The sequence below is a fragment of the Bos taurus genome, chromosome 2 (assembly GCF_002263795.3).
Source record: "Bos taurus isolate L1 Dominette 01449 registration number 42190680 breed Hereford chromosome 2, ARS-UCD2.0, whole genome shotgun sequence".
Lineage (NCBI taxonomy): Eukaryota > Metazoa > Chordata > Mammalia > Artiodactyla > Bovidae > Bos > Bos taurus.
Window position 1 is genome coordinate 97,668,192 of NC_037329.1, and position 21,895 is coordinate 97,690,086.

A 21,895-nucleotide genomic window follows, 5' to 3' on the forward strand; every position below is an offset into this window, starting at 1 on the left:
TTCCTTCCAAGGAGTAAGCGTCTTTTAATTTCATGGCTGCAGTCACCATCTGCAGTGATTTTGGAGCCCAGAAAAATAAAGTCTGACACTGTTTCCACTGTTGCCCCATCTATTTCCCATGAAGTGATGGGACCGGATGCCATGATTTTCGTTTTCTGAATGTTGAGCTTTAAGCCAACTTTTTCACTCTCCACTTTCACTTTCATCAGGAGGCTTTTTAGTTCCTCTTCACTTTCTGCCATAAGGGTGGTGTCATCTGCATATCTGAGGTTATTGATATTTCTCCCGGCAATCTTGATTGCAGCTTGTGTTTCTTCCAGTCCAGCGTTTCTCATGATGCACTCTGCATATAAGTTAAATAAACAGGGTGACAATATACAGCCTTGACGTACTCCTTTTCCTATTTGGAACCAGTCTGTTGTTCCATGTCCAGTTCTAACTGTTGCTTCCTGACCTGCATAAAAATTTCTCAAGAGGCAGATCAGGTGGTCTGGTATTCCCATCTCTTTCAGAATTTTCCACTGTTTATTGTGATCCACACAGTCAAAGGCTTTGGCATAGTCAGTAAAGCAGAAATAGATGTTTTTCTGGAACTCTCTTGCTTTTTCTATGATCCAGCAGATGTTGGCAATTTGATCTCTGGTTCCTCTGCCTTTTCTAAAACCAACTTGAACATCAGGAAGTTCACGGTTCACATATTGTTGAAGCCTGGCTTGGAGAATTTTGAGCATTAGTTTACTAGAGTGTGAGATGAGTGCAATTGTGCGGTAGTTTGAGCATTCTTTGGCATTGCCTTTCTTTGGGATTGGAATGAAAACTGACCTTTTCCAGTCCTGTGACCACTGCTGAGTTTTCCAAATGTGCTGGCATATTGAGTGCAGCACTTTTACAGCATCATCTTTCAGGATTTGGGAATAGCTCAACTGGAATTCTATCACCTCACTAGCTTTGTTCGTAGTGATGCTTCCTAAGGCCCACTTGACTTCACATTCCAGGATGTCTGGCTTTAGGTCAGTGATCACACCATTGTGATTATCTGGGTTGTGAAGATCTTTTTTGTACAGTTCTTCTGTGTATTCTTGCCATCTCTTCTTAATATCTTCTGCTTCTGTTAGGTCCAATCACAGAAAGGAAAACAGTGACAAAAACTTTAAATAAAATTGTAACGCAGCTATAAAGAGGTATATAGCTATTTGTGCTCGTGCTCAGTAGTGTCTGACTCTTTGTGACCCGGTGGACTATAGTCCACCAAACTCTTCCCCCCATGAAATTTTCCAGGCAAGTATACTGGAGTGGGTCGCTGTTTCCTCTTCCAGGGGATTTCTGGGCCCAGGGTTCGAACTTGCGTCTCCTACATTGGCAGGCAGATTCTTTACCACTGAGTCACCTGGGAAGCCCATATAGATATTAATTCCCAGCTACTTTTAACACACTTGAAATCCTCACATTTTGAGATCCTGTTGAAGGACACATAACTGTACAATGTGCATAGATTTCTTTTATACACACACAGAGTTTATCTTTGTTCCCTCCTTTTCCTACCATCTGAACCATTCTCCCCATTGACAAGAACAAAGAAGCTCAGGGTGATTTTTCCCACTTATGGCCTTCATCTGTTAAGCATCTTAGTAGCCTGCAGTTTGGAAAAGGTCATAATTCTTACTGAAAGCATTTCTGATGAGAATCTTTCTTGTGACTGGTTTGTGGTCTGCTCACAGTAATTGTTGGTGTGTGATAGAAGTTACATTCCTTTATATACAATTTGCCTAAACTTTTTCTTCTTAGATCTCACTAAAACCAATTTTCTTCTGTTTCAAAAATAATGTTTTTAAATTATAAAAAGAATATAGCAATATTATGAGACATTTAGAAGATATATTTGTAATTCCTCCTTCATATTCTTTTTATTAAAATTTGGCCAAGTATTTGAGAGTCTGTGAAGTATATAGCTTCTTTGCTTTGCTGTAAACACATTTTAAGCATTAGGGGAGAAAGCATGTTATTGCACTTTAATTATAGGACACCTTGTGAATTCATTTTTACTGATTCTTGCATAGAGATTTGAAATCTTCTATTTGGCTGTCTTTTACTTTCATCTGATTCTCAGCTGTGGTGTTTTTTATAAAGGATGAATATGACTTGTTCATAAATTTGAGTTTGGACTTTAGCAGAATTAAACTCTAAGACTATCTCAATTATTTGCTAAACTATTTTCACAGTGCCCAATTATTTTACTTTCAATCTATGATCAAGACTCTCCTTCAAAGTATAGTTGTAAGTGATGTCTTTTTGGTACGTGGAAATAAACTCTACAAACTAGCTAACCAGATATGGAAATTGGAAAAAATGAAGTGACTTTTATATAATAAACAAATTATTTTTCAAGGTAAAGGTTAAGTTCAGTTCAGTCGCTCGTCGTGTTTGACTCTGTGACGTCATAAACCCCAGCACGCCAGGCCTCCCTGTCTATCACCAACTGCCGGAGTCTACCCAAAACCATATCCATTGGGTCGGTGATGCCATCCAACCATCTCATCCTCTGTCATCCCTTTCTCCTCCTGCCCTCAATCTTTCCCAGAATCAGGGTCTTTTCAAATGAGTCAGCTCTTCGCATCAGGTGGCCAAAGTATTGAAGTCTCAGCTTCAACATCTGTCCTTCCCATGAACACCCAGGACTGATCTCCTTAGGATGAACTGGTGGGATCTCCAAGGGACTCTCAAGAGTCTCCTCCAATACCACAGTTCAAAAGCATCAATTCTTCAGTGTCAGCTTCCTTTATAGTCCAACTCTCACATCCATACATGACCACTGGAAAAACCATAGCCTTGACTAGACGGAACTTTGTTGAAAAAGTAATGTCTCTGCTTTTTAATATGCTGTCTAGATTGGTCATAACTTTCCTCCCAAGGAGCAAGTGTCTTTTAATTTCATGGCTGCAATCACCATCTGCAGTGATTTTGGAGCCCAGAAAACTAAAGTCAGCCGCTGTTTCCACTGAATCCCCATCTATTTACCATGAAGTGATGGGACTGGATGACATAATCTTAGTTTTCTGAATGTTAAGCTTTAAGCCAACTTTTTCACTCTCCTCTTTCACCTTCATCAAGAGGCTCTTTAGTTTTTCTTCACTTTAAGCCATAGGGGTGGTGTCATCTGCATATCTGAGGTTATTGATATTTCTCCCAGCAATCTTGATTCCAGCTTGTGCTTCCTCCAGCCCAGCGTTTCTCACGATGTACTCTGCATATAAGTTAAATAAGCAGGGTGACAGTATACAGCCTTGACATACTCCTTTTCCTATTTGGAACCAGTCTGTTGTTCCATGTCCAGTTCTACCTGTTGCTTCCTGACCTGCATATAGGTTTCTCAAGAGGCAAGTCAGGTGGTCTGGTAGTCCCATCTCCTTCAGAATTTTCCACAGTTTATTGTGATCCACACAGTCAAAGGCTTTGGCATAGTCAATAAAGCAGAAATAGATGTTTTTCTGGAACTCTCTTGCCTTTTCCATGGTCCAGCAGATGTTGGCAATTTGATCTCTGGTTCCTCTGCCTTTTCTAAAACCAGCTTGAACATCTGTAAGTTCACAGTTTACATATTGTTGAAGCCTGGCTTGGAGAATTTTGAGCATTAGTTTACTAGAGTGTGAGATGAGTGCAATTGTGCGGTAGTTTGAGCATTCTTTGGCATTGCCTTTCTTTGGGATTGGAATGAAAACTGACCTTTTCCAGTCCTGTGACCACTGCTGAGTTTTCCAAATTTGCTGACAAATTGAGTGCAGCATTTTCACAGCATCATCTTTTAGGATTTGAAATAGCTCAACTGGAATTCTATCACCTCCACTAGCTTTGTTCAAAGTGATGCTTCCTAAGGCCCACTTGACTTCACATTCCAGGATGTCTGGCTTTAGGTGAGTGTGAGTGATCACATCATTGTGATTATCTGGGTCATGAAATTCTTTTTTGTACAGTTCTTCTGTGCATTGTTGCCACCTCTTCTTAAGATCTTCTGCTTCTGTTAGGTCCATACCATTTCTGTCCTTTATGGAGCCCATCTTTGCAGGAAATGTTCCCTTGGTATCTCTAATTTTCTTGAAGACATCTCTAGTTTTTCCCATTCTATTGTCTTCCTCTATTTCTTTGCATTGATCACTGAGGAAGGCTTTCTTATCTCTCCTTGCTATTCTTTGGAACTCTGCATTCAAATGGGTATAACTTTCCTTTTCTTCTTTGATTTTGGCTTCTCTTCTTTTCACAGCTGTTTATAAGTCCTCCTTAGACAGCCATTTTGCTTTTTTTGCATTTCTTTCTCTTGGGGATCGTCTTGATCCCTGTCTCCTGTACAATGTCATGAACCTCTGTCCATAGTTCATCAGGCACTCTGTCTATCAGATATAGTCCCTTAAATCTATTTCTCACTTCCACTGTAGAGTCATAAGGTGTTTGATTTAGGTCATACCTGAATGGTCTAGTGGTTTTCCTCATTTTCTTCAATTTAAGTCTGAATTTGGCAATAAGGAGTTCATGATCCGAGCCACAGTCAACTCCCTGTCTTCTTTTTGCTGACTGTATAGAGCTTCTCCATCTTTGGCTGCAAAGAATATAATCAGTCTGATTTCTGTGTTGACCATCGGGTGATGTCCATGTGTATAGTCTTCTCTTGTGTTGGAAGAGGGTGTTTGCTATGACCAGTGCATTCTCTTGGCAGAACTCTTTTAGCCTTTGCCCTGCTTCATTCTGTACTCCAAGGCAAATTTGCCTGTTATTCCAGGTGTTTCTTGACTTCCTACTTTTGCATTCCAGTCCCCTGTAATGAAAACATCTTTTGGGGGTGTTAGTTCTAGAAGGTCTTGTAGATCTTCATAGAACCATTCAACTTCAACTTCTTAAGCATTACTAGTTGGGGCATAGACTTGGATTACTGTGATATTGAATAGTTTTCCTTGGAAACGAACAGAGATCATTCTGTATTTTTTGAGATGGCATCCAAGTACTGCATTTCAGGCTCTTTTGTTGACTATGATGACTACTTCATTTCTTCTAAGGTAAAGGTTAGTAAAAACACAAAAAATTTCTTTTGAGTTAAGTTATCTGACTTCTTTTTTTTTTTTCTTAGGTCAAATTCACCAGTGCCGTGAAGCTTTCTGAAGGTGGGCCAGGGAGTGGAATAGAAAATGGAAGAGACGAAGAGGAAAATTTCTTCAAACGTCTTGGTAAATGTCACTTGGCCTAAGAACTGCATGCAACTTTCATTACATGAAACAAATATTTGATTAAATTAAATGATCTACTTTATATTTTCCTTGATTTCTTAATAATTTTTTCCTCATATATATGTTGCTTGCATTACTCTTCACTAAGTCATGCCTGACTCTTTGTGACCCCATGGATTGCAGCCTGCCAGGCTTCTCTGTCCATAGGATTTTCCAGGTAGAATACTAGAGTGGGTTGCCATGTCCTATTCCAGGGGAGCTTCCCAATCCAGGGATTGAAACTGCATCTCCTGGATCTCCTGCATTGACAGGAGGATTCTTTACCACTGTGCCACGTGGCAAGCCATACCCTTTAGAGGCTTGTATATACATCTCTGTTAACCATTTGGTTTAACACATATTAGTGGATGTTCTACTGTGTTCCTCATTCCCTAGTGGGCCCTGGATTTACAAAGAATAAGGCACAGGCTTTTCTTCTGCTGTTCTGTCCTTTATTAAAAATCCGAGAGCTTTAAAGAACCTTCAGATATCCTTTTATCCACCCACCTATCTACTTAGGAATTCTGCACAGTAAATCCCTGACAGGTGGCCAGCCACCCTCTGAGCACTTCCACCGAGGGGGAGCTTATGACTGTACAAAGCAATCTGTTCCAGAACTAGACAGTTTTCATTGTTAGAAAGACTTTCCTTATATTCTGAAAATATACTTATCCATAAATTTGACTCACTGGTCTAGTTTTGGTATCTCTAGCTGCACTCCGCCCCCCCCCACCCCTGCCCACACACACACACACACACACTCATACACTCATTCATACACACATTGCTAGTTTCACCTATTATCTATTTCATGTTCTCTCTTTTGATCTCACTTCTGCTGGTTAAATATTGTTGATTCCTTTTGTTTTACTTACATAGAAATGTCTCTAGATCTATCACCATCCCGATTCTATTTTACTGTGAATCAGAATTAGATGATATGATTTCAAAATGGGGTGCTTCAGATGGAATGTAATACACTATATTTGACTTTAGTCACTGTAATAGATAGTGTAACTGTTAAGCACCAGGGGTATAACCAGTAGATGAATACAATTGAAGAGTGCATTGTCTGTTTTCACATCACAGAGTTGGTTTGTGTTGAATTTGGGATTAGCCTTTGCCAGTTGTCCTTTACATGAATAAATATCATGTATTATTTTGAGGTAGCTATTATTAATTCTTCATCTCAGAATAAATAATATGTATTGTTTCATTAACATGAAGGGTAGTTAAGTCACTTACCCAGGAAGGAAATTAAGAGATAGGACCCAAAACAAGTTAAATTCTGAATCTTCCATACAATTGTGCTATAAAAATGCATCAGCAGGGACTTCCCTGGACAGCTCCTAGAAAACATATAGTTGACTTATTGATTGACAACTTGTGGCTACAGTTTTTGGCCAATGATACATTTAATATACTAATGATCAGCAAGAACTTTCCCACATTATTGCAAAAACATCACCAGACTTTACCAAAAAATTATCTCACTGATACCTTTATAACTCTGTCAAAAGGAGGAAAGTAATTTAGTTTAACATGATATTTTCTTCACGAAACCAAGTGGTTCCTTTTTTTTGTTTGTTTGTTTGGTTGTGTTTTGTCTTTTTAGTGATCCTCTCTATCTAATTCTCTGTTACAGAATTTGGCTAGGCATACATACATCAAGGGGCTTCCCAGGTGGTGCTAGTGGTAAAGAACCTGCCTGCCAATGAAGGAGATGTAAGAGATGTGGGTTTAATCCCTGGGTTGGGAAGATTCCCTGGAGGAGGAAATGGCAACTCATTCCAGTATTCTTGCTTGGAAAATCCCATGGACAGAGGAGCTGGGCAGGCTACAGTCCATAGGGTCATGAAAGGTCAGGTCTGTGGTTTCAAGAATCTTCCTATTAATTGGGAACTTTGTCATTTTCAGTCCTCTTGCACTCTTTCCACTCATATTTCAGAGAAGATGCATCTAATGTTCAAAGTTGTTAGTATTATAAATAGATTTTTGTGGTGGTTGTTTGAGAAGGAAGTGTGGAACTAAACTACATTCTCTAAATGTGTGCTGTGTTAGCTGGATGTCATTTGACTAGTACTGTGATTGCATCTTCAGGTCCTTTCTGTGCACTGGAGTGTAATTTGATGGAACTGAGACATAACCTCAGAGAGTCGGGTCTCTCACATTGGTTGCCTTCTTAATGAAGCTTTTCTGTACTTTCCCATTTGTGAATTTTTCTCTTTAGTAGAAAAGAAGAAAGCATGATTGAGTTGTTTATCTCCCTTTCCTTCTTCAAGTAATAGGTCAATATTTTTATTCTTACTCTTATTCCAAACATGTTATCATTAGTCTTGCTCATGCACCTTCGTTTCTTCTGGATTTTGTGTTTTTCTCACCACTGTTCTTACAGACTTCCGCCATTGTTTCATGTACTCTTTATATTTCATTCACAAATAGAAAAGACCTGATACAAAATAGTCACACATCCTGAGTCTAGGGTGAGTTTGCGTCAACAGTACCCACAATACAGTCTCTACCTGTGTGTCTAGAAGACAAAATGATAAAAATCTGGAACTGATTCTGGGATATTTAATGTGTTTTTGACTGAGAAAAGAATGTGGTTTGTACATCATCATTCTTTGTCCATAATCTCTGGCTTGTTAAAAATTTTTAAAGTATTCTATGAGATAATTCTTTTGGAATGTTTTGCAAGAGACAGATATCCCCAGCTATTCTAAAAAATCAAAACAACATTATCTGCTCATCTGAGTACATTGTATTTTGCAACAACTGCCATCCTTGACCTTGTAAACATCTTAACTTTGAACCTGTTTTTGCATTTTATTTCTTTCTTTTCCTTTTTCTAATACTTTGCAATCTGTGAATAGATGATCACTGCACATCCATTATAGATGCATTGTCCATTTCTTTCTCATTTAAATTACTTTAATTACCTATTTTCTCTGTTTCTTTAAAGTTGTTGAAGAAAGCAAATACCAAACATTCTAACTCTCGGTTTCAATGCAGTACCCTAACTTCACTGGGTTAAGATAAAATGAATATGTGGTTGAATTTTTTAATCTAAGATTTTATTCAACAAATGAAAACTACATTTACTGAACATTTACAGAATTGAAATTACATTCAGAGACCAGCCATCTTTTTCTTCTGTATTTTCCTATTTGCTAAGAATATTTCATTTTAGAAATCATATTGTCTCTATTTGAAGGAAGATATTTCATTAACTAAAACAATGTTTTTTCCCCCCAACTGACCAGAAAAATTGATGACTTCTTTGTGCTCAGCTCTGTCATGAATTGTATGGAAAATGCTTCTTAAAGAAATACTAGATTTTAAAATGTCCTTGAGATCTAGCAACTTTTTGGAAATACATCCTATGTAAATTATACATCAGTAAATTTAATGTAAAAAAATAGTCAATAAGTGTAACTAGAATGTATTGAGACTAAAATATTACTCATGATGGAGCAAGCCAAGAGACATCCTTACATTCTAGTAAATGTATATAAAAGATTGATAAGGAAGAGGTACATTTTATAAGCAAATTACTTTTAATGTTTCTTTCAGTATCACAATATGAAAGGTCAACAGGGTGCAACTGGACAGTCTGTATCATGTACAGTGTTGATTAATTTCTTACAGTAAATTTTACTGAAAAAATCACAACCTTCAGCAGGATGTAAAAGTCTTCAACATAAACATTTGGGTATTCTAAAACATAGTGTGGCCTGGTGGGAAGAGAACAGGCTGTTTGTTACCAGTTTGGATTTGAATTCTGACCTTATCACTTTCTGTTGCATGAACTTAAACAGAGCTAATTCTCCTGTCCTTTCCTCTTTATCTCTCTGTTTCTATTCCTTCTCATTCTCTCTCTTTTAAAAATCATTTTAAAGATCTATCTTATATAGCTGTTACAAAAAAATAAAATAAATTATAAAATCTCTCATACAGTACTTGACACATATTAAGTGCTCAAAGAGTTAGTAAATATATTGTTATCTATTAACCTATATGGGCTTCCCAGCTGGCACTAGTGGTAAAGAACCTACTTGCCAGTGCAAGAGACATAAGAGATACAGGTTTGATCCCTGGGTCAGGAAGATTCCCTGGAGGAGGGCATGACAACCCACTCAAGTATTCTTGCCTGGAGAATCCCATGGACAGGGGAGCCTTGTGGGCTACAGTCCACATGATCACAAAAACCAGACATGACTGAAGCAACTTGGCTCACAAGCACATTAATGCTATATAGATACAATGGAAATTTTCCATTGTAAATAGCTTTTACTCACAGCATGATCCTTACATCCTGGACTTATGGGGTTTTTACCAAATGTGCATTGTCTGTGAATGATTCTTCACAGAATAGATTCTTACCAACAATGATTGTTTTGATCACTTCTGTTTTCATTATTTTATTTATACTTCTTAACTGTGTTGTTTCTGAAGTTCTTTCTATCAAAATGATACTTTCTTGGGAATTCCCTGAAGGTTCAGTGGTTAGGACTCTGCAGGGGGCAGAGATTCGATCCCTGGTTGGGAAATGAAGATCCTGTATGCCACCTGGCGTGGCCAAAAAAAAAAAAAGGAAAGGGAGACTTTCTTTAGTAATATTGAATATATATTTTTAGAAGTAATTATCTTGTCAAAAAATATTGAAAAAATGGTCGTATATTTACTCTTAATGCTTCCTTTAATAAAATGATGAAAACTTTAAATTGGTTAAATAAGAATAAATTTTTTGACCATCCAGTCTATCTTATACATTAGTTCTATTACAAATGAGAGTTATCACTTAATGTATCTTAAATCTTAATTATGGTAAGAAATAATGGAACAATTTGATTCACTGAAAAGAAAAATCTTATTATTTGGGAATCTATCTTAAATTCAAAGTTTAAATTTAGGTACAATTAAAGTTATAAATATTTAATGAATGAGATATCCTGTGGCATGTGTATCTATTAAAGGACTGTATAAAAACGATGAATAAAGTTATATATAGATAGGAAAAATAACAGGAAGTTACCTGTTCTAATGGTTTTGCTTATGTTCAATGAGTAAATAGAATAGTATTTTGAAAGACAGCTGTCTGAAGACGATGTTGTCCAGGAAATGTTTGTTCATTATTTGCAGCTTCTAGCTATGCCTTTTTAGGACCATTTGAAATTCTGTCTTCTGAAATTTTTTCCACCTTCAGATTCTTTTTGTGCTACTTCCTTTTGCATTTGATACAAAATATACTTACACTAACTAGAAAAAAATACTGAAGATGCTGAATATGGAATTTTTATTCTAGAATATTTATACTTGAAAACACACCCATAAGGAATGAAATATAGGAAATGTTGATAATGATATTTTCATTATATTCTGAGCCATTTTTGTACTTAATGAAAATGTTCAAACATAGACAAAGAGTAAAAAGAGTGGTCCAATGGATTCCAAATATCTATCACCCACTTGTAATAATGAAAAAAATTTTTTGCAATTTGCTTCATCTTATTTTTTAATGTTTTAGAACAAATTCCACACATCATATAATTTCACACCTATATAATTCAGCATGATACTGAGATATTTTGAAAGCTGTTGACCAGGAATTGGTAATTATTTTTAGATAATGCCAAAATTTTTTAGCTTGTGGTAATAAATCCAAGGGAATCTGTTCCCCAAGCTTGAACTGCTTTCAAAGAATGAAACACAGGTGCTCACCGTTTCCACTAGTACACGTGATGGCTGACATCCCTATATGCGGCACACTATCATGGTAATCCAAGCTCACAACTATAAATACCACCCTCTTACTTATGAAGAATGCAAGTAATTAAAAGGATAAGTCTAACTCTGGATTTGATTTTTAAGTGCAAATTTGTGAACATTAGTGTTTATTAACAGGAACAAATTATTCACCATATATCCTGCAACTACCAGTTACGACACGTTTGCATGTAGGGCACTTTAGTGGAGAGCAATAGCTATAAGAGCCACTTTTTTAAAGCTGAGGCAGCAAGTGGAAAAGTGGGGCAGTGCTTGGGCGGGATTAAGGTACTTTTTATAGAAGAGGTGAGAAAGCCATTTCCTATAATGGCATCTGTGACTTAGTGAGGACCTGGGGTTGGCAACACTGCAAATGAATGGTGTCAGTATACATTAAGCTGTGCACGAGATCAGCGTCCTGGGGGTATATTCTGAAGTGTGAAGAGTCCTTTTCAAAACCATGGGAGGCAATCTGGGCTTGGTTTTTAAAAGTATACTCAATATTATATGAGATTATATATATTACATATAATATAATATATATTATATAAGAGAAACTAAATATTATATATATACGTGTGTATACACAAACACACACACATATACTAGAAATTATCAAAAAGCTATGAGATATTTAGGTTGTTTTAAAAAAGAATTGTTCAGTTGCTCAGTTGTGTCCTACTCTTTGTGACCCTGTGGACTGCAGCAGGCCAGGCTTTCCTGTCCTTTGCCATCTCCCACAGTTTGCTCAAACTCATATCCATTGAGTTAGTGATGCCATCCAACCATCTCATCCTCTGTTACCCGCTTCTCTTCCTTCCTTCAATCTTTCCCAGCTTTAGAGTCCTTTCCAGTGAGTCAGCTCTTTGCATCAGGTGGCCAAAGTATTGGAGCCTCAACATCAGTCCTTCCAATGAATATTCATGATTGGTTTCCTCTAGGGAAAAGTACCTGGGGTTAAAAAACAGATGAAAAACAGTGCTTTGTGTTTTCCTTCCTTAATGTGCGATCCTTAGACTTCCTGTATTAAAATCATGTCACATGTTTGTTAATATTCATAGCCCCCAGACCTATGGAATCAAAACCTCTAGCAATAGAACCTGATATTATGCATTTTAAGGAACTCCAGACAGATTCTCATTCTTATGCAGCTTAACTGGAAAAATAAGTGAAGAAAAATAAGTGGTTCCCAAACCTCTGATTACTGTGTGGTATAAAGCTGGCAGCGTCCTTATCATCTGTGAGGCTTTACAAAACCCACATTCTCATGCTCCTTCCAGAGACACTGGTTCTGAAGTTCTGAATAAGATTCAAAACTTCCCAGATAATTCTGATGCACAGCCAGGTTTGGAAATCTTAGAATTAAATGAGCACTTCCCAAGTCCTTTACAACTCTCATTGTCAATGATTATTTGCATTGGCACCAAGATACCAGGATATTGTCTTTGATATAAGTTTTTTGTAACAGATCTGAAATTGCATAGTGATTTTACATCTTCCATAAAAACAGAATTTAGCTGTTGATTACAGGAAGAATTTTTTAAAATAATCCCCTTAGCAGTGTTAGGGAAGAGACCTGGTATCAAAATGATTGGACCCTATATTCCCTGGTGGTACAGATGGTAAAGAATCTGCCTGCAGTGCCAGAGAGCTGGGTTCAACTGGGTTGGAAAGATCCCCTGGAGAAGGGAACGACTACTCAGTACAGTATTCTTGCCTGGAGAATTGCATGAACTTAGGAGCCTGGAGGGCCTACAGTCCATGGGGTCACTTAAAGAGTCGGACATGGCTGAGTGACTAACTCTGAATTTTATATTTATCTTTTTAATTTTTAATCTTTAAGATTTATTTTATTGACACATAGTTGATTTAAAATGTGTTAATTTCTACTGTATAGCAAAGTGACTCAGTTATACATATATTTATACATTATATTTCACATTCTTTTTCATTATGGTTTATCACAGGATATTGAATATAGTTCTCTGTGCTATAGAGTAAGACCTTGGTGTTTATCCATTCTGTATATAATAGTTTACATGTGCTAATCCCAAACTCCCAGTCCACCCCTCCCTCACGCTCTTCCCCCTTGGCAACCATGCCTCTGTTCTCTATGGATTGGACCCTATATTTAAATAGTTGCGTAACACCCCGTATGTACATTCGCAGTGTGTCACCAGAGTCTTAAAAGTCAAGGCATGTCCACATCAAACACTAGATAGAGAGGAGGGAGGTGTAGTTCAAGAAAATGTTCTCAGGACAACACTACAGAAAATGGATTGTTGAAACTTGAAAGCTCTTTTAAAATTTACAATCATTACACTCTCTCTCCTTCTTTCTTCCAACATGGGAAAACCCCCACAGGTTGCCACAGTTTCGATGACCATCTGCCTTCCAACCAAGATGGCGGAAAAAGCAAAAACGTGGTGAATCTTGGAGCAATCCGACAAGGCATGAAGCGCTTTCAGTTTCTGTTAAACTGCTGTGAGCCAGGGACAATTCCTGATGCATCGATCTTGGCAGCTGCCTTGGATCTTGTAAGTTGTTGCAAGGATTTTCTCACCCTGTACTCCGTTCCAGTTAATTCTGCTAATGGAGGAAAGCATGAATCCCTAATCCTAACCTTAACTATGGATTTATGTTTTGGCCTTATTTTTTCCCCTCAGCATTAGTGGGAAAAGGAGGGAAAAGGTGGTGAGGTAAAAGAAGAAAAGAAATTGAGGAAAATTCTTAGTAAATAAATTCTATATAGCATCATAATTTAAAGTTTATGAATCTTTTAAATATAATACATAAATTAAAATATATAAAATATATTCTGTATAGCATCATGATTAAAAGTGTATGAGTTACATTCCAGAACAGTATGAGACTTCCTGGCTTAAAATCTCCCTAACATCTGTTAGCCAAACACTGTAAAATGAGATTAAATGTAATAAGAGTAATAATAATATTATGTCTACCTCCTAGGGCTAGTGTGAGGATTAAATGAGATACTGGATATAAAGTCTTCAGCGCAATGCCTGAAATATGGCAAGTTCTCAATAAAGTAGGCCATTATTATTGTTAATTGTTATTAGTCATGTCTGTCACATATTTGTCCTTTAAACTCTGTCTTGGTTTAATTACCTGTTCGTCAAGGGAGAATATGAAGCAAGGATCAATTGAAATTAATAGTACAGAAGCACCTTAAACATTGTGTGGCATTAGTCACATGTAAGAGATTCAAGAGCATAATGTGGATCTTGTTTAGAAAGTATTTTTGTCAGGTAAACGAAGCCCAGACATGAGTTTAGAACTGTCTCTGTTTCCTTTATTTACCTTCTGGTTTAATAAATTCTTCGTATGATGTATAAATACTGGGTACAAAATGCCAAGTAAATATCAAGAAATAAAAGTCTTTTATATTAACATTTCAAAAAAGAATTAGACATTTTTACAACAGAAACCCTTTAGCCCATTTTATAACTCATGATCATATAAATGCTGGCCACTCATATTTTTGCCTTGGAAAATCATCTAAAGCTTATAATTCATGACATTTTTCTGTGACATTAATAGTTTTTACTGTCATGATATTTAGTGACCAGCAAGGTATGTAGCTTCACGTAAGCCTGAAATGCAAATACCACTGTAATCACCCAAAGGTTATTTATATAAAATTTTTCAGTCAGTTTCTCACTCTTGGATATTGGCCTTTGCAAATATTTTTCTTAATTCCAAAGTAGTTAATGTGTATTGATATATGCTATGGTGACTGTAAAATGTAGAGAGTCACAGGTCTCCGGGAGAGCTGAGGCAGGTGGCAATCAAAGAATGAGATGCCTGTCTAAAGCAAGAGAGCTAACAAGGCAGAGAGCCAGATTCTTGTTGTCTAAGTGGAAGAGTGGTAACTAGCCTGTCACTCTTTTGAGTCATGCATGGTTCTTCTTAATTACATCTTGATCTATTCTGAAAGGAGCACATTAAAATAAATTAATGTAACAAATTGATAAAGAAAGGACAATTGAACATTTAGAAAATAAGTAAGTATGTGGTTACTTCACAAAAAATACTAAAGCCAGTAAAGTGTGCCACATTTTATTTGCACTTCAGAAATACTCATTAAAATATCCATAAATTCCTGTATTATAACTGTCAGATTTGTGATGATTAGAAAGTGCTAACAGAGTATAAAATATCATGGTGTTGGTAGCAGTGGAAGCAGCAGGATTTGATTAGGGAACAGAAGAGAGTATTGGAATAACAGGGTGACAGTGAGAATGCAGTAAGCGTGAGCAGAGTTCTCAGCCTCTCCTGAGTTGTTAGTAATTTTCGACTGGATCTAGTCATAGAGGAAGAGAAACATATATTTGATATATCAAATATCAAATGGAAAGTATGGTGAAATTTGAAAGCCTGGAATTCAGTGTGGCTTATAAGATACTCATCATATAATAATTGATTAATTAACTCAGCCAATATCTCTTGAAGGTTTCCTATGTGCCAGGCATAGTGCAGTAAAGGATAACACAACAGAACTCAACTGGAAAGCATTACCTGTTTTGCAACTTTCCTTATGAGGATAATATTTGTATGGTGACCTCTCTTCTAGACTTAGAGTGTACAGCATTCTTAGGTTGACAGACTAATGGTTAACACTTACTGTGTGCCTACTGTATTACCAAAAAAAAAAAAAAAAAAATGAAGCTCAGAAAGACCAACTGGCCAAGGGCTCGAAGTCAACAAATGATAGAGCTGGATTAGAGCAGACCCTCTATTTTATACAACACCATGCTGACTCTCTCATTAAAAAATTATGTGAGATCACTACAGGAACTTTAAAATATGAAAAATAAGAAATTCTATATTTTAAACCTGATAGTTTAAATGTGGTTTTAGAAACTGATGATGACAGAAGCTATTGGAACAATTTATTAAATACACAGTAGCAATGTTGCATTAGAACTTTGTGGGTAATCTGTGCTGTAGAATTCCAAATGTACTATTGTGTCCATCTTTGTCTCAATTCTGAAGTCACAGATACTTTGGAAAATTTTTAGACAAAGGAACCATCAAATTTTATTAGCATTTACTGATGGTATAAAACAGAAGGAATAAATACTTCCTACATAGAAGGCTTTTAAGAGTTATAAGATATGTGGGCATGGAAAAAACAGGAGGCTTGACACAAACAGATTGATATACTTGAAGATTTAATAAATAACCCCAGTCAAGCAAAGTAACACTGGCTTCTGGATGGAGATTATGTTAATAAGAATATTGATGAATACTTTGATAGTCATCAATACTTTGTTTTGATGCTGGAATTTTATTCCTTCTCATCAGATGTTTCCATACCTATATAATCTCTAACTGCTATAATGCTTAGAGTTTCCAAGGATATTTAATTAGTGGCAGAATTCCATAGAACTTTTAAAATTATTTTACATCTTCCAAATAAGATTGTGGCCAGTTAGTTACCAAATCACTAGATTCTCCTTTCTTCCTTTCCTGTTGGACCAATTCTGGTCTGCTTGATCTTCTCAATCTTATTAATCTCATGGTAAGAAATAACGGAGATTTGATATTTATAAGCAATATCTTCAAGCTTCAAAGTAAAGAAGCATTTTTTGATCATTATAGATATCCAGTGATGAAGTAGATACATTGAGAAGTAATGAGCTCTTTTTCATTACACTGGACTCAATGGGGGAGGTTTACAGGGGGACTTAAGAAGTAGGTGGTTAGTGTGAGTTTCTTTATTATCTGAGAGTCTTTGATTCTAGGTCAAGGTCAAGGAGTATCCAGAGGTCAGTATCAGTCAAGATTAAAAGGAAACAGAGAAATTACAGGCAGACCTGGTTGGTTGAAAAAAAAAAAAACAACAGATGAGATAGATAATGATGGTGATGATGGTAAAAAGAGGGGACAGGTGATGATGGTGGTGATGGTAAAAAGAGGGGCTAGGTGATGGTGGTGGTGATGGTAGCCATTGTGGTGGTGGTGGCGATGATGGTAGTCATCATGATGGTCATGATGATAGTAGTCATGGTGGTAGTGGTAGTGGTGGCAGAGATGAGGGTAGAAAGTAACATTTTCATTATTTATCACAGTTTATAAAGCACCTTCATATTCATTATTTTATTTGTTGATATAAGAGGAAAGGATTAAGCCAGGAAATGGTCTCCAAATGAGGGCACCCTTAACTTCAATTTCTCACATACAGAAAAGTGAAGGAACAAAAATCACTGGTGAATGCTGGCAAGAGGACTGAGAGGAAGGAAAGTGTGGCTGCATGTCCAATATGTTTGAAGCAAGTGGCATTCTCTTTTTACCATCATTTATGCAAGTGCGGCAGTGGCAGTTGTTCATACCTGTTGATCTGGGGTTAAGAGCCCCTTGAGATTAATGTTCACAAATGTCTTTTATTAGATGTGTTATTACATTTTGTATCCTCTGTGTTTGCTTTCACTTAATACCTGACTTCATCTGCTTTCCGACTTTCAGAAATGCTTCACTTTTAAATATGTTTTACATGTTTTCCAATGCATTTGTGGTTTTAGTGTATGAATATATAGATATAGAAATATGTAGATGTAGATATCTGTCTAGTCAAAGCTATGGTTTTTCCAGTGCTCATGTATGGATGTGACAGTTGGACTATAAAGAAAGCTGAGCACCAAAGACTTGATGCTTTTGAACTGTGGTGTTGGAGAAGACTCTTGAGACTCCCTTGGACTGCAAGGGGATCCAACCAGTCCATCTTAAAGGAAATCAGTCCTGAATATTCACTGAAAGGAGTGATGCTGAAGCTGAAACTCCAATACTTTGGCCACCTGATGTGAAAAACTCATTTGAAAAGACCCTGATGCTGGGAAAGATTGAAGGTGGGAGGAGAAGGGGGCAACAGAGGATAAGATGGTTGGATGGTATCACTGACTCAAATGGATATGAGTTTGAGTAAACTCCAGGAGTTGGTGATGGACAGGGAAGCCTGACGTGCTACAGTCCATGGGGTCTCAAAGAGTTGGACATGGCTGAGCGACTGAACTGAACTGAACTGGGATATAGATATAAATGACATAGATGGATAGATTGATGATAGATACAGATGTCAGATATATATGCAGATGCATATGTACATACAGATAGGTAGAGATAAGTAGATAGATAGATACAGATATAGGTATAGATTCTACCATTTCATCCTATATGATTTGGGAGAGGAAGGGAAAATGAATATATTCAGTTCATCATCATTTTACAGTCCAGCACTCTCCCATCTCCTTTTCGTTGTTTGCTTTTGTTGGATGTTGCATTCATTTTTTAACTACAACTTAAATGCAATGTTTACCTTATGATGTAGCTTTTATTTCAGAAAATTGTCATTGTCTCTTTACCTGCATCATAGAATTTCAATGTGATTTTTTTATAATTTACAATTTTCTTCAGAATTAAAACGCATTATTAAATGAAAGAAATGCTAGAAATGTCAGTGTTCAAAGTCTTGCCCATCTGAAGGTTTTTGTTTTAAACAATCCTCTTGTCATTATTACTATGACTATGAAGGGATAATTGGTTCGGTTTTTGTTTCAGCACAGCTCCTCCTCACACTGTTTCTCTCCAGTATAAATTTAATAAATGCAACTCTAAGACATTTTTTAAAAGACGTGATTTAGAAAGGATATATTTCATCTTTAGGTTGATATAATCTACAAGTACAAAAAATAGAAAAATTATGTAGTTTGAACAAAAGGCGTTTTTGTCTGTTTTCTATATATTTCAGGTGAAATCATCTTTCATTTTTTATCCAGACAAATACATAGCATGTACAGACATAGTGATGTCTCATCTACTGGTTAATTTACTAGCATGAATAATACACAATAATGTCAATTTGCTTTAGTAACAATTCCATGAATATAAGATTCCCATGGGATCATAGTTTTCTCCCTAGTCTGTGGAAAAATAAAATCTAATTCATGTTAAATTATAATAGTTTCATAAATAGATAACTTTAGGAGGAAAGATTATATAATTTGTATTCTAACTGGGACACTTTTGAGAGTGAAATGGGGTGTTATCAATAATCATACCAATAAGACATAAACTAGAACTCTCCTGGGGAAAATGAAACATTAGGTTACCATATAGTCATACTTTTAGGTTCACTGCTACAAATTTAATCCACATTGGAGTTCACCATCATAAGACTACTTGGTGATTGATGGAAATTACCTTTTTTCAAGGAATTAGGAATATATGCAGACAGGGAACTATAAAAGCAAAGTAATATTGTGTTTTCTTTTGAATCATAAGGAAAGTTGAAGTAATCTAGTAATAACCAAAGCTAAATGGTCCAATTATACACTTTATTCTAGTGGTACTCCTATATTGAATTAAAAAAAAAAATCTGACTATGAAATGTAGCAGTCAGGCACATAAAAAAAGATATGTCATAAATATGTAGCATTTAAACAAAAAATTTTAATGTCATATGTTCATCATATATGTTAAAAAGTAGTACATTTCAAAATTTTTTTAACTCCCTTATATTCCTTTCCTAATCACTCATCCCTACTTCTCAGAAGACCCTGCTGTCTCAAACTTTAATTTTCCCTGTGCTTGGCTTATTTTGCTGCATAAGTTTGTATCCCTAGAGAATATGTCATTTTGTTCTGTTTCCTCATGCTGTATTTTAATATATACATTTTAATATAATTTATCAAAATTTTCTTTAATGGTTTTTTTTAGTCTTTTTAAAGAAATCACACAGTAATAAAAAATACATGTTACATTTTCCTCTAAAATTTTAAAGTTTACATTTCACATTTAGGTCTTTAACTAGAATTTACTGTGTGTATAAAGTGGGATTCTTTCCTTTTTTTCTTTTTATTTCACATGTAAAAAAAAATCCTAGGATGTTATTTTGACTAATTCATTCTTCATTATCTGATATGCAACACCATCCTAATCATGTGTCCAGTTTCTATACATGCATGGATGTGGTTCCGAGTGTTTTTCTGTTCCATTCCCTGTGGCTTTGAGTTAATCTACTCTGTCTTAATAGCTCAAACTTTGAACATCACCTAATTATTCTTTGCTCTTCCATGTAAATTTTATAATTAGCTTTTCAATTTCTCTGAAAATTCTTTGATATATTCTTGGAATTACATTGAACCCACAGATAAATTTGGATGTAATTAAAATTCAAATTGAGATTCAGAGTTGAATTGATTATTCAAAAGTTTTATTTCTCTCTGAGTCAGTTTAAGTAATTTTACATTTTTCAGTAATTTGTCAGGTTTACCTCAATTTTCATATTTGTTGGATTAAAATTGATAATTTTCTTATTAATATTTGCAGCATCTATTATTATTTTATCTGTTTTTATTCCTAAAATTGTCTCCTTAGGCTTGCCAGGTATTTGTCAATTTTGTTAGTCTTTTTTAACAATCTTGTTGATTCTCTCTATTATGTCTTATTCTCTAACTCATTAATGCCTTATTATTTTTTTATTGAGGTAGAGTTGATTTAAAGGTTGTGTTAGGTTGTTTTGGGTGTACAACAAAGTGATTCAGTTTTATATATATATATATAATTTTTAAAGATTATTTTCCCTCATAGGTTATTACAAAATATTGAGTATACCCTGCCCTTATTTTTTATTCTTCTTATTGCTTTGAATTCATTGTATTATTATTTAGCTTATTAGCTGATGGCTTGGCTCATACTTTTATTTTCGTCTGTTCAAAACTGAGCATTAGAATTTTAGCATTACTACTTTAATCACATGACATAAATTTTGATAAGCAGTATGTTTGTTATAATTTATATTCAAGCATTTTAAAATTTAATTATTTCCTTTTCCATGAGTCATTTAAATAGATGTGTGTGCATTTCAATTTATAAATTTCAGAGTTTTGCTAGGTATCCATTTGTTATTGATTTATAACTTCATTTGCAGATACTGATTCTTTGGAATTAAAGTTGCTTTATAAACTAGAGCATTATATAATTTTCATAAATGTTCCATGTGTAGTTGAAAAGAATGTGCATTCTCTAATTGTTGGGTATAACAGTGACTTTTCTTTCCTTTTTCTTAATTGAAGTATAAGTGACAATATTATATTAATTTCAGGTGTACAATGTAGTGATTTGGCATTTATATGCATTATGAATTGATCACCATAAAGCTAGTAACCAACTGTCACCATACAATGTTCAGTTCAGTTCAGTTCAGTCGCTCAGTCGTGTCCGACTCTTCCAGACCCCATGAATCGCAGCACGCCAGGCCTCCCTGTCCATCACCAGCTCCTGGATTTCACCCAGACTCATGTCCATCGAGTCAGTGATGCCATCCAGCCATCTCATCCTCTGTTATGCCCTTCTCCTCCTGCCCCCAATCCCTCCCAGCAGCAGAGTCTTTTCCAATGAGTCAACTCTTCGCATGAGGTGGCCAAAGTACTGGAATTTCAGTTTTAGCATCATTCCTTCCAAAGAAATCCCAGGGCCGATCTCCTTCAGAATGGACTGGTTGGATCTCCTTGCAGTCCAAGGGACTCAAGAGTCTTCTCCAACACCACAGTTCAAAAGCATCAATTCTTCGGCGCTCAGCCTTCTTCACAGTTCAACTCTCGCATCCATACATGACCACAGGAAAAACCATAGCCTTGACTAGACGAACCTTTGTTGCCAAAGTAATGTCTCTGCTTTTCAATATGCTATCTAGGTTGGTCATAACTTTCCTTCCAAGGAGCAAGCGTCTTTTAATTTCATGGCTGCAGTCACCATCTGCAGTGATTTTGGAGCCCAGAAAAATAAAGTCTGACTGTTTCCACTGTTTCCACCTCTATTTGCCATGAAGTGATGGGACCGGATGCCATGATCTTCGTTTT

At 36.0% G+C, this 21,895-nt stretch overlaps 1 protein-coding gene across 13 annotated transcripts in view; it reads left to right on the forward strand.

Moving 5' to 3' along the window:
• The window catches only part of UNC80 (unc-80 homolog, NALCN channel complex subunit), a 230,571-nt gene that overhangs the window by 73,724 nt on the left and 134,952 nt on the right, over positions 1-21,895 (forward strand). For all 13 annotated transcript variants that reach the window (XM_059875656.1, XM_059875640.1, XM_024976253.2 and 10 more), the window contains exons 21-22: positions 5,114-5,210; positions 13,380-13,552. In XM_059875656.1, the coding sequence (XP_059731639.1) occupies positions 5,114-5,210; positions 13,380-13,552 (270 nt within the window). The remainder of the gene's footprint in view (positions 1-5,113; positions 5,211-13,379; positions 13,553-21,895) is intronic.